We start from the raw sequence: 17,235 nt of genomic DNA on the forward strand, positions 1-17,235 counted from the left end.
GACTTCCCTGAGCATGAACCCCCCCACCAGCGCAATGAACCCAAGTCAGCGGCAACCAACCTCGCGAAGTGGATCAGCAACTGCGCAGACGACCTCGCCCCTCTGAAGACCCCACCTAGCAGATCCGGCAGCAAGAAAGCCCCATGGTTCACCGACGAACTCAAGAGCTCCAAGAAGAACTGCAGAGCCCTCGAGAAAGCCTGGCGCAGAGACCCAACACCGAACAACATGACTGCCCTCAAGCTCGCCACCCGAAAACACCACCAACAGATCCACGCCACCAAGAAAACTGCATTCAAGGAACGACTAGACAACAACGCCCACAACAGCAAGGAACTCTTCAACATCGTTAAAGAGCTCTCCAACCCCAACGCCGGAAACAACGACATCACCCCTTCGCAAGACCTCTGCAACTCCCTCGCCTCCTACTTCCACAACAAGATCGCGGACATACACAACAGCTTCAGCTCTCAACCGACGCACGCCACGACTGAACCACCGCCCCCCACCACCACCCTCCGCGCCTGGACCCCGATCAACACCGAAGACACCATCCGCACAATGAACTCCATCCACTCCAGATCTCCGACCGACCCCTGCCCTCACCACATCTTCAACAAGGCCGACGCTGTCATCGCACCCCACCTGCGGGACATAATCGACACCTCCTTCGGCACCGCTACCTTCCCGGAGAGCTGGAAGCACGCCGAACTCAGCGCTCTACTAAAGAAGCCATCAGCCGACCCCACCGACCTCAAGAACTACCGCCCCATCTCGCTGCTCCAGTTTCCTGCAAAAGTCATCGAGAAGACCGTCAACAAGCAGCTGGCCGCCTTCCTAGAGACGAACGGATCCCTTGACCTCTCGCAGTCTGGCTTCCGGGCCAACCACAGCACCGAGACCGCCCTGATCGCAGCTACCTATGACATCCGAGCCCTGCTCGACAACGGAGAAACAGCGGCCCTCATCCTCCTAGACCTCTACGCGGCCTTCGACACTGTCTGCCACCGTACCCTAGTGCAGCGCCTCAGCAACGTCGGAATCCAGGAGAAGGCACTGGAATGGATCACCTCGTTCCTCGCCGGAAGGACACAGAGAGTTCGCCTCCCCCCGTTCAGATCAGAAGCCACCGAAGTCATCTGCGGCGTTCCTCAAGGCTCCTCGCTTAGCCCAACCCTCTTCAACGTCTACATGAGCCCCCTCCGAGACATCACACGCCAACACAACCTCAACATCATCTCCTACGCCGACGACACCCAGCTGATCCTCTCCCTCACCAACGACCCCGCCACCGCCAGAGCCAACCTACACGAAGGGATGACAGACGTAGCCAAGTGGATGATGAGCAGCCGCCTGAAACTGAACTCGGACAAGACAGAAGTCCTCATCCTGGGATCTTCACCCTCCGCCTGGGACGACTCCTGGTGGCCCCCCGCCCTGGGCAGCGCACCCAAACCAGCAGACCACGCACGCAACCTGGGCTTCATCCTGGACTCCTCCCTCTCCATGACCAGACAAGTCAACGCCGTCTCCTCGTCATGCTTCAACATCCTGCGCATGCTACGCAAGATCTTCCGGTGGATCCCCACCGAGACCAGGAAGACGGTCACCCAGGCCCTCGTCACCAGCCGTCTGGACTACGGCAACTTCCTCTACGCCGGACCCGCCGCCAAACTTCAGAAAAGACTCCAGCGGATCCAGAACGCCTCAGCACGACTCATCCTGGACATCCCCCGTCGCAGTCACATCTCCGGACACCTGGGAAATCTGCACTGGCTCCCCGTCAACAAGAGAATCACCTTCCGTCTCCTCACCCACGCACACAAGGCCCTACACAACCAAGGCCCAGGATACCTCAACAGCCGCCTCAACTTCTACGCTCCCACACGCCAACTTCGATCCACCGGCCACGCCCTCGCCGCCGTCCCCCGGATCCGAAGAGCCACCACAGGAGGAAGGTCCTTCTCCTACCTGGCCGCCAAGACTTGGAACTCCCTCCCGACCCACCTCCGACTGACCCAGGACCACCTCGCCTTCAGAAAGTAGCTCAAGACCTGGCTGTTCGAGCAGTAGCGGACCCCCCCTCCCCTAGCGCCTTGAGACCCTCCGGGTGAGTAGTGCGCTATATAAATGCTGTGATTGATAGATTGATTATTTTGAATATTTGAAACTACTTTTGGTTGAATTTTGGGTTAGTTCTAAGCACTACTCTGTCACATGTATTTGAAAGAAAGGCTAATCAGGAGTTAACACCTGAATTTCACCAAGCCTTCTAAGAGAAGTAAATAGTGATTAAAGAAGCAAGTTTCTATGAAAGGAACATCAATTGACAAGAGTGTAGAGGTTCAAAAGAAGTATCCATTAGTCTTGTTAGCACAAGGTTTACATTCCATGCTCGAGCATAAATATCGATATGTGTCGTCTATTTTGTAGATATGCTGCAATAGCGTCATGATGTAATCATATAGAAGAGTATGCCAACCCTGTAGTTTGTAAATGCAATAGGTAAAAAATAATTGTTTGTAACTTTGCATGAAGAGGGTTCATATCTTGTTTGTGGCAGAACATAACAAATAGTTTCCATTTTGCTGCATAACATTGCCTTGTAGTAGGTTTGCAAGCTTCTTTGAGAATATCCATACATTCTTGAGGTAAATGTAAGTATTCAAATTCTAAGACTTCAGGAGCCAAATTGCAAGATTCATTTCTTTGGGATTGGAATGTCTTAGAGTTCTGTGTGAGAAGGTCTGGGTTGAGATGAAGATTCTCGTGTGGGACTAGAGAAAGTTCCAGGAGTGTTGAAAACTACTGTTGTAGAGCACATGTTGGAGCTATTAGTATCAAGGTGAAATATGTTTGTCAAAGCACATTCCTAAATAGGGAAAGCTAAATACTGCTGGCAATCTGTTGAATTGAATGTGGATAGGTCGCATGTTACCACTCTTAGCATCACACACCATCAAATGGGACTTAGAATAGTTAATGCTGATGTCCAAAGAAGTCGTAAAAGAGAAGCACAAGTTACTACTTGTGTAACGATATATCTGTAAGAGACATTAGTTATAGATATAGATAGATTACTTACCTTAGAATATCCCCAGGCGTCAGACTGGATCCGGAAATTTTTGCGTAGCAGTACCCTTGCACGTCGGTAGGCGTCGTCTGCGGCTCCGCGTCAGTCGTCGGCGCTGTGATGATGTCGTCGGAGTACTTAGACGCCGCCTCCGTGTGCTGACGTCAGTTCTTAGACACAGCTTTTCCGCGCCAGAAACGCAGAGCTATGCTAAAAACCAACACTGGTGCCATTGAAACTAGGGCCCTGAAAGGGGATGACCTTAACCCTAGATATCGGTTCATAGATCGGGGAGGATGGGTGAGTCGGTAAGGAATCTATCACTAACTAATGTCTCTTACAGATATATCGTTACACAAGTAGTAACTTGTGCATCTGAAAGAGACACATTAGTGATAGATTCCTTACCTTAGAATAGATACCCCAGCAATACCAACCCCGGTGGTGGGTCTGCGAACCAATAATCACACCAAAAAGTCCTGGAGGACGGAACGGCCAAAGAAGCCATCCCTCTGGACTTGGCTGTCCAGGCAATAGTGTCTTGCAAACATGTGCAGCGAGGCCCACGTAGACGCCTGGCAAGTGTCCTGCAAGGGCACTCCACGGCCCAGGGCAGTGGTAGTTGCAGTGGCCCGAGTGGATTGAGCCCTCAGTCCAACAGGGGGTTCCTTCTTAGCCAAAGAGTAACACGCCTGGATACACAAGATGATCCACCGCGAGATGGTCCGCTTGTGTACCGCCTTTCCCTTCTTAGCGCCCACGTAACCAACAAAGAGTTGGTCATCCACTCGGAACTGGCGTGTGCGATCCAAATAGTAAGAGAGCGCACGTTTTGGGTCCAGACGGTGGAGCCTCTCTTCCTCTTTCGAGGGATGCAGAGGCGGAAAGAAGGTGGGCAAGGTGATGGACTGCCAGACGTGGAAAGCTGTGACTACCTTGGGCAGGAAAGAGGGTCTTGTCCGCAACACAACCTTGTCCGGATGGACCGAAAGGAAAGGAGGTTTAGAGGATAGAGCCTGTTTTCACTCACTCTCCTGGCAGAGGGGATGGCAACCAGGAAGGCAGTCTTCAATGTAAGAAGGCGGATAGGACAGTTGTGAAGTGGCTCAAAGGGAGCTCACATCAGAAAAGTAATAACCAGGTTCAAGTCCCACTGAGGCATCACAAAGGGAACGGGTGGAAACGTATGTGTGATGCCTTTCAGGAATCGATTAACAACTGGGGACTTGAACAAAGAAGGTTGATCAGGCAGCCTTAAAAAAGGCTGAAAGAGCAGAAAGGTAGCCCTTGATAGTACCCAGAGCAGAGCCCTGCTGGGTAAGAGAAAGAAGGAAGAGAAGAACCTCAGAAAGAGGGGCAGAGAGAGGATCCACAGCCTTTGCTGCGCACCATGTCACAAATCTGTTCCACCTGCAGGCGTATACTTTGTGGAGGGACGCCTGGCTGCCAGAATGATGTTACAGACTTCAGGAGGCAAGTCAAATGGCCTCAACTGTCGCCGCTCAATCTCCAAGCATGGAGGTGGAGACTGGACAGGTTCGGGTGGAAGACCGTCTCCTGCTGCTGTGACAGAAGGTCCTCCTGAAGAGGCAGACAAACCGGGGGATCGACTGACATACTGAGTATGAATGAATGAATGAATGAATGAATTATTTTTATTGTTTGGTTACTCAAAACCATTACATTAAAACAAAATACAAGAAGAGGTATAGGCGGAAAGGCGTACAACAGACCGCAACTCCACTCGCGATGAAAAGCGTCTCCGAGCGAGTGCCGCCTTGGAAATTCCAACGCGCAGAACTGATGACATTGCGCGCTCTCTTCGGTGGCGAATAGATCTAACCAAGGCTCTCCCCACTGCTGAAAGAGGCCTTGCGCCACGTCCGAGTTCAGACGCCATTCGTGATCCATCAAGCACCAGCGGCTGAGTTCGTCCGCCCTGGCGTTCAGAGAATCTGCCAGGTGTTTAACCACCAGGGTCACACCCTGATGTTCCAGCCACTGCCAAAGGCGCAGAGCCTCCTGGCATAGGGTCCACGACCCCACCCCGCCCTGTTTGTTGCAGTACTACATGGCGGTGGTGTTGTCAGTGAACACCTGCACTACACTCCCCTGGACAGAGGGGAGGAATGCCGTCAGTGCTAGACGAATCACCCGCAGCTCCAAAAGGTTGATATGGAGCCGGGACTCCGCCGGAGACCAGTGGCCTCTGATTTCTGCCTCTCCCATGTGGCCTCCCCAGCCCTGGAGGGACGCGTCCGTCACAACCACATGCTCCGGTTGGGAAGGAAGAGAGGATCTGCCGCTGACCCAATCGCGGTCCGTGAGCCACCACTGCAGCTGTCTCGCAGTGCCCTCCGAGATCAGAACATGGTCGGACAGGTTGCCCTGATGCTGGGCCCACTGAAACTTCAGGTCCCACTGCAGAGCCCGCATCCGCCAACGGGCGTGATGCACCAGAAGGATGCAGGAAGCCATCAGCCCCAGAAGCCACAGCGTCAACCTGACCGAAACCCAGGATAAAGGCCGAACGAGTGGAATCAGAGCCTGTATATCCCGAACCCGCTGTTCGGGTGTGTAAACCCGAAACTGCGCCGAGAGGAGAACCGCTCCGATGAAAAGGAGCTTCTGAGAGGGACACAGGTGTGACTTCGGCACATTGATGGAGAACCCCAGCTGGTGCAAGAGGTCTGCCGTCATCTGGAGGTGGTTGACTACTGTCTGGGGTGAGCCGGCCTTCAACAACCAGCCGTCGAGGTAGGGGAAGACAAACCCCTAAACTGCACAGATGAGCTGCGACTTTCGTGAAAACCCGTGGGGCGCTGGTAAGGCCGAAGGGGAGCACGGTAAACTGAAAGTGCTCGTGGCCTACCGTGAACCGCAGTTAGCGCCGGTGGGCCGGCAGGACGGTTATGTGGAAGCGTCCTGCAAGTCCAACCCTACCATCCAGTCTCCTGGGTCCAGGGCAACTAAGACCTGAGCCAGAGTCAGCATTTTGAACTTCTCCTTCCGGACGAAGCCGTTGACGTTCCGTAGGTCCAAGATAGGGCGTAGGCCCCTTTTGCCCTTCTTGGGTACCAGAAAGTAGTGGGAGTAGCAACCACATCCTACTTATGGCCCAGGAACGGGCTCGATGGCCCCCTTGGCCAAGAGGGCCGTAACTTCCTCCTGCAGAAGCCGCAAATGATCCCCCGATACGCGGTGGTGTTGCGGTGGCATGGCTTGAGGGGTCGTCTCGAAGGGGAGGGAGTAGCCCCTTCGAACGATTTGCAGTACCCACCTGACCGATGTGACAGTGCGCCAGTGAGAGTGGTGATGGCGAACCCTGCCCCCCACTGGCGTCACATGGGCCGAAAAGCACGGACTAGGAGGGTTTTGAGGCGGATGCTGCGGGGGGAGAGTGTGGACTGGCCTCGCCGTTGTCCCCGACCGCCTCCACGGCGATTTCCACGGCCGCCACCGCGCTGTATGTTAGTCTGCGGTGCGTGGCTGGCAGCACGTGTGGGGGCGCCCCTTCCTTGGCCACGAAAGGAGCAATAGGCACCCATTTGCTGGAGCGGGGCCGAGAGGCCCAAGGACTTGGCCGTAGCCCTGGAGTCCTTAAAGCGCTCAAGCGCATGGTCTGCCTTGTCACCAAAAAGGCGACGGCCATAAAACGGCATGTCCAGCAGTGTATTTTGGACATCTGCCGAAAAGTTGGCGGACCTCAACCAGGCGTGGCGACGAATCGCCACTGTCGTTGCCATCGCTCTACCCACTGAGTCGGTGGTATCCAGCCCACACCGGATAGAATATTTTGCTGCATCCCAGCCTTCCACAAGGGCTTGGCCGAGTTTGGCCCGTACTTCCAACGGACACTCTGGCAGCAATTCCGCGACCGTATCCCACAGAGAGTGGGTGTAGCGGCCCAAGAGGCATGCAGTGTTGGAAGACCGCAGTCCCAGACTAAGGGAGGAGAATACCTTTTTGCCGTACTGCTCATACCTCTTGGATTCCCTGTCCGGCGGAGCCGACGGGAATGCGGTCTGGGAATTTGATGCCTGGATGACCAGGCTCTCGGGGGTGGGTGGACAGGAAACATGGGTCGCCCGGGGCCGGGCGGTGGCGTCTGGCCACGTTCCTATCTACGGGTGAACCCATAGCGGGCCTGGACCAAGTGCCCAAAAGGACGTCGGTCAAGGCCTCATTAAACGGCAGCAGAGGCTCGGCCGAGCTTGACTGCGGTTTAAGGACCTCAGTGAGGAGGTTAGTCCTCAAGGCCACGACGGGGAGCTCAAGGCCCAAGGCCTTGGCAGCCCTCATCAACACCACACTGTAGGTTGCCCCCTCCTCCGTAGCCACGGTAGGAGGTGAGACAAAGCCAGTGTCTGGTGATGTGTCCAGACCACTGGCATCCCCAAGTCCACCTGTCCAGTCCTCTTGAGACGGACACTCTCGGGTCAAAGGGTCCTCAGACCCCTCCCAATACTCCTCTTCACCCATCCCCTGACAGCCAGGGTTATCAAACGATCAGGCCGGTTCATAGAAAGTAAACTCCCCAAGCGGCGTCGAAAGCGGCGTCCAGCGGCGCCGTTCTGACGCCGGAACCGGAGCGAGGGAGGCATCGGGGACGGCGTCGCCAGAAGACGGCGCCGGAGGTGACACCTGAGGGACCGGCGCCAGTGAGGTAGTTAGGTCAACCGGCGACGACCCGGATCCCGAAGCGGATCCAGTGGGGCCCTGCGGCGCCGGCGGCGTCGGGGCCGAAGCACCCGACCCGCTAGGGGCCCCAGACGGGTCCGCTGGGCCCGAAGGCGCCGCGGAACCCGTCGGGGAAGAGAGGTTCCTCAGGACCATGAGGAAGAGCTCAATCTCCCCCGGCGTCACGTCTTGCCCAGGGACCGGAGGGTGTGGAGCAGGCCGCGACGCCCGCGAATCCGACGGAGCCGCGTGGGCGGTGTCATCCGAACCCTCGGCTGCGTTGCACGAGCGTCGGGGGGGGGGGGGGGGGGGGGAGTCAGAAGAGCGATGACGTCTTTGACTTCTTGTGCTTACCCGACGACGACTTCGACCCGGAGGAGTGATGCCGACTCTCGGAGCTGTAATGGCTCCGACCCCGCGACCTGTCCCTCGACCTCCTGTGGGACCGGGACCTTTCGCGGCGCCGGGCCTACTGATGGAGTAGGAGACGCTTGCGGGACCGTTCCCGCCTAGCTTTTGAAGTCAGGGCCCGGCAGTCGGGGCAGGCCTTGTCGTCGTGGTCGACGCCGAGACAGTGGAGACACCGACGGTGAGGGTCCGTGACCGACATCAGTCGGTCGCAATCCTCACAAGGCTTGAAACCAGGCATCCCTAGGCACCTTCAGGATTCGTAAGACTCAAGAAAAGATGATCAAAAGGGATCAAAAAAGACTAGTCAAAAAGTGACTAAAGTACTGCTTTTTCCAGATCTGCGCTTGCTGGTGCGGAAAAAAGAAGAACTGGCGTCAGCACGCGGAGGCGGCGTTTAAGTACTCCGACGATGTCATCACGGCGCCCACGACAGACTCGGAGCCGCAGACGACGCCTACCGACGCGCAAGGGACTGCTACGCAAAAAAATTCCGGATCCAGTTTGACGCCTGGGGATATTCTAAGGTAAGGAATCTATCACTAACGTGTCTCTTTCAGATCAAGAATTTTAGGTATGAAAGGCTTCTGGGTATGTGGGCTAAAAGAACAGCATTGTTGGTATAAAGTAATGTGGGCATCTGCCGCTTGCCAATCTGTGGTACATCCAGCCCACCTCTCTTTCAAGTGGTCATTCGGATTATTGACGTAGAGATTGAATACATTGGGTGCTAGGATTCACCCCTGTCGTACCCCTGTGTAGAGGCCCAAGGGCTTAGTGCACTCCAGTTTTTACCATATCTAACTTTAGCAACTAAATGGAGATTGAAAAAGTACAGAAAATTAACTAAAGTAGCATCAAGGCCCAGGTCAAGCAGCTCAGGTCATAGCTTAGACATGTTCATGCAATCCAAAGCGCTAGGCAGGTCCATAAAGTTCAGATGCAATGGGCAGGGACTGGCAGTCACATATTTTCTTATGATATGAAATATGTTTAGACACTGGTCTGCAGTACCCAAAACCCTCCCTGAAGCCGTATTGGCAGAAAGTTCAAGATCTTATTAGTATTCACCCAAGATCTAATCTGGTTATATATCACTCTTGCCAAGATTTTGGTATAGGAGTCAATGAGTGATATAGGTTGGTAGCAGCGAGGATCAGTGTGGTCTCCTTTTTAAGAAACTGGTACGATAAAAGAGGAGGCCCAGGTAACTTTTGACTGACTGTAAACTTTTTTTTTTAATGACTTTTTATTGAGTCAGACAAGAACATCACTAGAACCAACACAAAGAAAGCTAAACTGGGGAGTAGCCCAGATTTCGTACACACGGATATACAGCAATACAATGTAATCTCATACCCCACTGGGATGGGGCATCAGAATACATACTAATGGCGAGTACAAAATAAAAGTGTAAACATGACAAAAATGGCCAGAGTATAAATTAAAAACTACAGACATTACTCCAAAGCTAGGCAATAAACTGACAATAATTAACTTTAAGAATTGATCTGTGGATCCCAGTTGAAACCTGCCCAGATTTTATTGAGTTTCTTCAGTGAACGAGCACCACTTGCTTTAGCTAGTGCAGATTCAGATACAAATATTTCAGTATAACCACTCAGTGACATGCTGCGGGGTCGGGGAAACACATGGTCTGGCAATGCAGAGCCTAGTAGACACAATGATTATGGATAGCAGCCATCTTAAACCAAGATCACTTTCGTTCTGCATGAAATGAAATACCCGGAGGTGTCTAGGCACAGTGTTCATCCTGATGTGTGAGCCGGCGTGGGGAATGTGAGGAGGCGGGGCAGCTAGTTTTTAAACAGCAAAGTTTTAAGGTTTAACGAAAGGCCAGGAGGTTGCTCTCGGTCTTCAGTCCAATTGGGAGTGAATTCCACAATCTGGCTGTGCCTGCAACAAAACTTCATATTTCCCGCCCACACCCTCCCCACCCAAGATGCCATTTTGGCCCTGGGAACTACAAGATTTGCAGAAGTTTCAGAGCCCCCTCCAGCCCTGGAAGATACCACTTGAACTTGCTTGCAAAGAAGTTAGGGCCGAGTCCATGAAGTGCCTTAAAGGAGATACAGAGTGCCTTGAATTCGATCCTTCTTTTAACCGTTAGCCAACGTAAGGTTGGTAAGGCATGTGCTACGGATTGATGTTTCAGGATATCAAGCAGCAGGAGGGCCGCTGCATTTTGCAGGACCTGCATTTTATTAAGAAAGCATGCACATAGGTTAAGTAACAGCCCACTGCAACAATCCAGTCTGGACAATATGAGCGCTGTTACCACCGCTTTCTGAAGCTCTAGTGAGGAAGGATCTTTCTGATGGTTTTGATTGTGAAAAACCATGACAAGGTGATTGCATTGATTTGCCCCTCGAAGGATAGCCTGTAAACAAAATAGACTGAGGTTTTTTACCTTAGAGACAGGAGTGGGAGTTTTGCCCATTTCCTTAGTAACCCATCTTGTAAAATGTAACTCTTATGAATTGTGGTTTTTATATTTTGTAAGTGCTTTTATGATATCTTGTATATCGAAATAAAGCTTTGAACTGAACTGAACCATTTCCTTAGGCCAGTAGCTAGGTTGCCAGAAAGAGGTGTCACGCCCAAATAAGATGATTCAGAAAAGGGGGTGGTGATGAACAGAGTGTCTGAATTAAGCAGACCACTCTTACCCAGTCCAAAGATCAGGGCTTGATCCATCACCGTTTTTTAGCTCACTGCACCCTCACCACCCCTTGTTGTAAATATTTTTGTCCACCCTAAGCGTGGAAGGGTATTCTCAGATGTGAGACCCTTGCTCATTGCACCATCAGGATTCTAGCAAACCGGGCCGAAGACGGCTGTAATGCCAGAAACCAGTCCCCGGGAGCTTGTTTCCTTCCCAGTGTAAGAATTGGCTTCTGTAGTTTGGTTTGCCCTATTCCCATCATGCACTGGGACAGGAACAGACTAATTTGCATACAGCCAGGTTCTGAAACTGGGATGGTGCAGTGAGCTAAAAAACGGTGTTGGATCTAGCCCGGATCTCTTGACTGGGTGAGAGCTTTCTGCTTAATTCAGAGACTCTGTCCCTCACCACCCCTTGTTGTAAATATTTTTGTCCACCCTAAGCGTGGAAGGGTATACTCAGACATGAGTCCCTTGCTCATTGCACCATCAGGATTCAAGCAAACCGGGCCGAAGACGGCTGTAATGCCAGAAACCGGTCCCCGGGAGCTTGTTTCCTTCCCAGTGTAAGAATTGGCTTCTGTAGTTTGGTTTGCCCTATTCCCATCATGCACTGGGACAGGAACAGACTAATTTGCATACAGCCAGGTTCTGAAACTGGGATGGTGCAGTGAGCTAAAAAACGGTGTTGGATCTAGCCCGGATCTCTTGACTGGGTGAGAGCTTTCTGCTTAATTCAGAGACTCTGTCCCTCACCACCCCTTGTTGTAAATATTTTTGTCCACCCTAAGCGTGGAAGGGTATACTCAGACATGAGTCCCTTGCTCATTGCACCATCAGGATTCAAGCAAACCGGGTCGAAGACGGCTGTAATGCCAGAAACCGGTCCCCGGGAGCTTGTTTCCTTCCCAGTGTAAGAATTGGCTTCTGTAGTTTGGTTTGCCCTATTCCCATCATACACTTGGACAGGAACAGACTAATTTGCATACAGCCAGGTTCTGAAACTGGGATGGTGCAGTGAGCTAAAAAACGGTGTTGGATCTAGCCCGGATCTCTTGACTGGGTGAGAGCTTTCTGCTTAATTCAGAGACTCTGTCCCTCACCACCCCTTGTTGTAAATATTTTTGTCCACCCTAAGCGTGGAAGGGTATACTCAGACATGAGTCCCTTGCTCATTGCACCATCAGGATTCAAGCAAACCGGGCCGAAGACGGCTGTAATGCCAGAAACCGGTCCCCGGGAGCTTGTTTCCTTCCCAGTGTAAGAATTGGCTTCTGTAGTTTGGTTTGCCCTATTCCCATCATGCACTGGGACAGGAACAGACTAATTTGCATACAGCCAGGTTCTGAAACTGGGATGGTGCAGTGAGCTAAAAAACGGTGTTGGATCTAGCCCGGATCTCTTGACTGGGTGAGAGCTTTCTGCTTAATTCAGAGACTCTGTCCCTCACCACCCCTTGTTGTAAATATTTTTGTCCACCCTAAGCGTGGAAGGGTATACTCAGACATGAGTCCCTTGCTCATTGCACCATCAGGATTCAAGCAAACCGGGCCGAAGACGGCTGTAATGCCAGAAACCAGTCCCCGGGAGCTTGTTTCCTTCCCAGTGTAAGAATTCGCTTCTGTAGTTTGGTTTGCCCTATTCCCATCATGCACTGGGACAGGAACAGACTAATTTGCATACAGCCAGGTTCTGAAACTGGGATGGTGCAGTGAGCTAAAAAACGGTGTTGGATCTAGCCCGGATCTCTTGACTGGGTGAGAGCTTTCTGCTTAATTCAGAGACTCTGTCCCTCACCACCCCTTGTTGTAAATATTTTTGTCCACCCTAAGCGTGGAAGGGTATACTCAGACATGAGTCCCTTGCTCATTGCACCATCAGGATTCAAGCAAACCGGGCCGAAGACGGCTGTAAAGCCAGAAACCGGTCCCCGGGAGCTTGTTTCCTTCCCAGTGTAAGAATTGGCTTCTGTAGTTTGGTTTGCCCTATTCCCATCATGCACTGGGACAGGAACAGACTAATTTGCATACAGCCAGGTTCTGAAACTGGGATGGTGCAGTGAGCTAAAAAACGGTGTTGGATCTAGCCCGGATCTCTTGACTGGGTGAGAGCTTTCTGCTTAATTCAGAGACTCAGTCCCTCACCACCCCTTGTTGTAAATATTTTTGTCCACCCTAAGCGTGGAAGGGTATACTCAGACATGAGTCCCTTGCTCATTGCACCATCAGGATTCAAGCAAACCGGGCCGAAGACGGCTGTAATGCCAGAAACCGGTCCCCGGGAGCTTGTTTCCTTCCCAGTGTAAGAATTGGCTTCTGTAGTTTGGTTTGCCCTATTCCCATCATGCACTGGGACAGGAACAGACTAATTTGCATACAGCCAGGTTCTGAAACTGGGATGGTGCAGTGAGCTAAAAAACGGTGTTGGATCTAGCCGGGATCTCTTGACTGGGTGAGAGCTTTCTGCTTAATTCAGAGACTCTGTCCCTCACCACCCCTTGTTGTAAATACGCCCAAATAAGAGCACCTCCGTTTTCCCTGCGTTTAGTTTGAGGCAGTTTTGGGACATCCAGTGTCCGACTTTGAGTAGACAGTCTTGGAATCTTAGTGGAGTGTCTGTGGGATCTCCAGAAAAGGACGCCACAATCTGTGTGTCGTCGGCATATGACACAGTTTTGAATCCAAAGGACCTTCTGAGTGAACTGAGGGGATAACATACATGTTGAAAGGTGTGGGACTCAGTGAAGAACCCTGTGGCACCCCACTGGGCAGGGTAAACCAGGATGAACTGTGCCTGTCAAACTCCACCCATTGTTCTATGTCCGAGAGAAAGGACTCCAGAATCGCCAGAGCCTTGCCCCTGATCCCCACCGAAGAGAGGAGACTAACAAGCCAATTGTGGTCAATAGTGTCGAAAGCCGCCAAGAGCTCTAAAAGGATCAGGGCTGATTTTCCCCCCTTTATCCAGGACCTCTCTGATTTCTTCCGACACGTTGATTAGGGCCAACTCGGTGCCATGAGGACTTCCAAAGCCATATTGCACGCAGTCTAGTAAATTGTTGCCCTCCAAGAACTTGGTGAGCTCTATGTTCATGGCCTTCTCAATGATCTTAGTGGGCGGGGAAGACGGGAGATAGGCCTGTAGTTGTTCGTATCTAGATTATCTACGTTTTTTTCCCAATAACGGCAGAATCGATGCCTTCTTCCAGGCAGTTGGGAAATATCCAACAGAGAACATCCGATATAAAACCCTATAAAACCCTATAGAGCATGCAGATGGTCTTAAACTGTTGCAGTTTCAAGTTAATTGAGTGCACCAACCTATCCATTGGCTCCAAGGCATTGTGGATTATAATACTACCAGATATAAATATGATTTAAGCATTCCAAGCAATGTTTGTCTCCGTTGTGGGAACCCCCCCACACTCCAATGGTAATAGATGCCCTGCTGTTAATGTCATGTGTAACCTTTAAAGTTATGGAGGCAGGGGGTTGTGTAACCTTTGTAAAAAGATGGGCTATTTTGCTAAAGTTGTCTATCTGCCTTATGTATGCAGGACATAATAGTAGAGCATTTAAGACCAATTTGGGCCTAGCATCTAGACAAAAAATAGTCCCTTAACTGCAAATACTTTTTTTAAACTAATGAGGAAAGTCATAAGAAGCTTGAAGCCCTGCAAACGTACGAAATCCATTCAAATCAAAAAGTTGCCCAACCTGACTGAAACATTTGTTAGCACTTGGAGCCCAAAAGTCATAGTAGCACTTGAGTAGGTCGATGGGGACACCGGGGCCCGGGAACTTTGTTGGTAAAAGTGATAGCAACTTCTTCCAGGGCAATGTGAGGTTGACAACTGAAGTATATCCTACAAACTGGGCTTCAACCAGACTGATGCTACTGCAGGAACCGTAGTAAGCTTTAGAAAAATGGGATACCTAAAGGTCTGCAGAAATATGTGAGCTAAGAGGAGTATTGCTAACATTGTCATTTCTAATGCGGTTGACTGTAGCCCAGAAACATTTGGTTCCTTTAATCTTACTGACTGCCATTAGGGCAGAGAGCTTGGTGTTCCCAATATCCCACTTTCTCAACAGCAAGGTTCTGTTGTGGAGGGCCCTGCACCTTCTTACTTCCTCTCTGTAATCCTGAGCTTATGTCTCAATATTTGCTTCAGGGTATGATTCGCTTGAGAGCACGCTTCGACAAACCACAGAATAGTAGGGTTCTCAAAATGACAGAGGTTGCAGGAGCATAGTTCCTATTTGTGTGAAAATATGCAAGTAGGCCTCAAGAACTGCTGTATAATCCTTCTCCTCAATAAGCAGTGGCAGAACACCCCTGATGAGCAGAGTTAAAAAATGTTTGGGGACGGAAAGTTTCCAGAGCAAATGTTGGGCACTATTATTGGTGGACAGAGGTACAGAGGTGCCCTGGCCATACTACCAAATGATTGCCGTAGAGAACTCGAAAGCCAGGGTAAGTGGGTTCTGATTGCCAATCATCAACGTAATGGTAAGACATGTTAAAGAAGTCTAGAGAAAGATATAGTCTCCGAAGAAAGAAGGCACAGAAGGCACATTGCCTGAGTAATATTCATGGATAAAGATCAGATTCCTCTCCAGGGCAAACTTCACAAGTTTCTTTCTCATCCGCCCTCTTAGCCTGTCCTCCCTATCCCTGAGACTGGTCCAAAAGGAAGAGGATGTTGGCACACAATCAATAAAGGGATCTATATATTGACTATTGATATGTAACAGCATTAAAATCCCTACACACCACAATATTAAGGCCATCCACAAACTCAAATGCAAAAAGTAATAGTACAACTGCAAAATATGTAATCCGTCAAGACTTAACTTTAACATTTCGCAAAGTATTCTGAGTGGAACATCAGCTACTAAAAGTCATGTGAACCAATTATTCACTATTCATATAGTTTCCTCCATCAAGTCACCCTTCCAAACCTAAAAATCAATTTCAAATAGTGAAAACATGAAATAAGTCATTAATGATACAGGAATTCCATACCAATGCCAGCCTCATTACCTGATTCTGAGCAGGTCCTCCGACAGTTAGTGCAGGCACAGAGTCACCTAGTAAAGTCCGAAGGGGCTTCACTTCAGCCGGCATGCTTTGGTTACTAATATTGGATGAACTCCTGACAGGGGCGGTCTTTACCTGATCTGGCGGTACATACCTGTAAGGCAGAGAAGATTAGATTGTTTTAGTCACCACTTGAGAACAAAGTCAATTGTAAATTTTTCCAGCAAATATTTGTTTTAATTCCAAATTCTGGTTCACACATATCAGAGTAAAGATAAAGATGCAGCAGAGGCAAACCCTTAGGATACCATACATTTCAGATGATCAGACCAACGTCCTAGATCAAGCCTATGTAGTTGAGGGAAGGGAGCAACTTCAGAAAGCACAACAATTCAGGATGATCTTGTAGTGTGACAAGCAACCCAACAAAACTGTGCATGCAAGATCACTAGGAACAAGATTAAATGGGCCACTTAAACCAACAATGACTTAGATCTCAGATTAAACATAAGCATTACAGGACAATGACTACTTGTTGAGCCATCTTCAGGGACATAAAATGTGTCACACCTTTCACCAGCGCCCGAACAAACAAGTTACTTACCTTCGGTAACAATATATCTGTAAGAAACATAGGTTAGTTATAGATTCCTTACCTTAGAATTACCCCCAGGCGTCACACTGGATCCGGAAAGTTTTTCGTCAGCAGTACCCCTGCGTGCCGGAAGGTGGCGTTGATCGACTCCGCTTCTATACACGACATTCCACACCAGAAGCGCAGAGCCATGCAAGACACTGACTTCTAGGGTTAAGGACTCCCCTTCAGGGCTCTAGTTTTGTGCACCAGTGGTCAGTTGCAGGACAGGGAGGATGGGTGGGGCGGTGAGGAATCTATAACTAATCTATGTCTCTTACAGATATAACTTGTTCATCTGAAAGAAACAATTTGTTATAGATTCCTTACCTTAGAATAGATACCCCAGCAATACCAACCCCGGAGGTGGGTCTGCGAACCAAGTCCACACCAGAAAGTCCTGGAGAACAGAAGGCCAAAGAAGCGGTCTCTCCGGACTTGGCTGTCCAGGCAGTAGTGTTTCCTGAACGTGTGCAGAGATGCCCACGTAGCTGTCTGACAGATGTCATTGAGGGAGTCTCTCATCCCAAAGCAGTAGTGGCTGCCGTCGCCCTGGTGGAATGGGCGCGTAGCCCCACTGGAGGCTCCTTCTTTTCGAGGGAATAGTAAGCTTTGATACAAAAACCACTCACATAGAGATGGTCCGTTTGTGTATGGCCCGACCTTTCTTGTCGCCCACGTAGCCAACAAAGCTGGTCATCCAGTAGGAATG

The 17,235-nt window shown here is 50.6% G+C and overlaps 1 protein-coding gene across 3 annotated transcripts in view; it reads right to left on the reverse strand.

Annotated features, from left to right (window-relative positions):
* The window catches only part of AGFG2 (ArfGAP with FG repeats 2), a 533,383-nt gene that overhangs the window by 249,430 nt on the left and 266,718 nt on the right, over positions 1-17,235 (reverse strand). For all 3 annotated transcript variants that reach the window (XM_086946193.1, XM_086946194.1, XM_086946195.1), the window contains exon 4: positions 15,893-16,043. In XM_086946193.1, coding sequence (XP_086802319.1) covers positions 15,893-16,043 — 151 coding nt within the window. The remainder of the gene's footprint in view (positions 1-15,892; positions 16,044-17,235) is intronic.

This window comes from Lissotriton vulgaris, chromosome 12 (genome assembly GCF_964263255.1).
Source record: "Lissotriton vulgaris chromosome 12, aLisVul1.2, whole genome shotgun sequence".
In the NCBI taxonomy this organism is placed as follows: Eukaryota; Metazoa; Chordata; class Amphibia; order Caudata; family Salamandridae; genus Lissotriton; species Lissotriton vulgaris.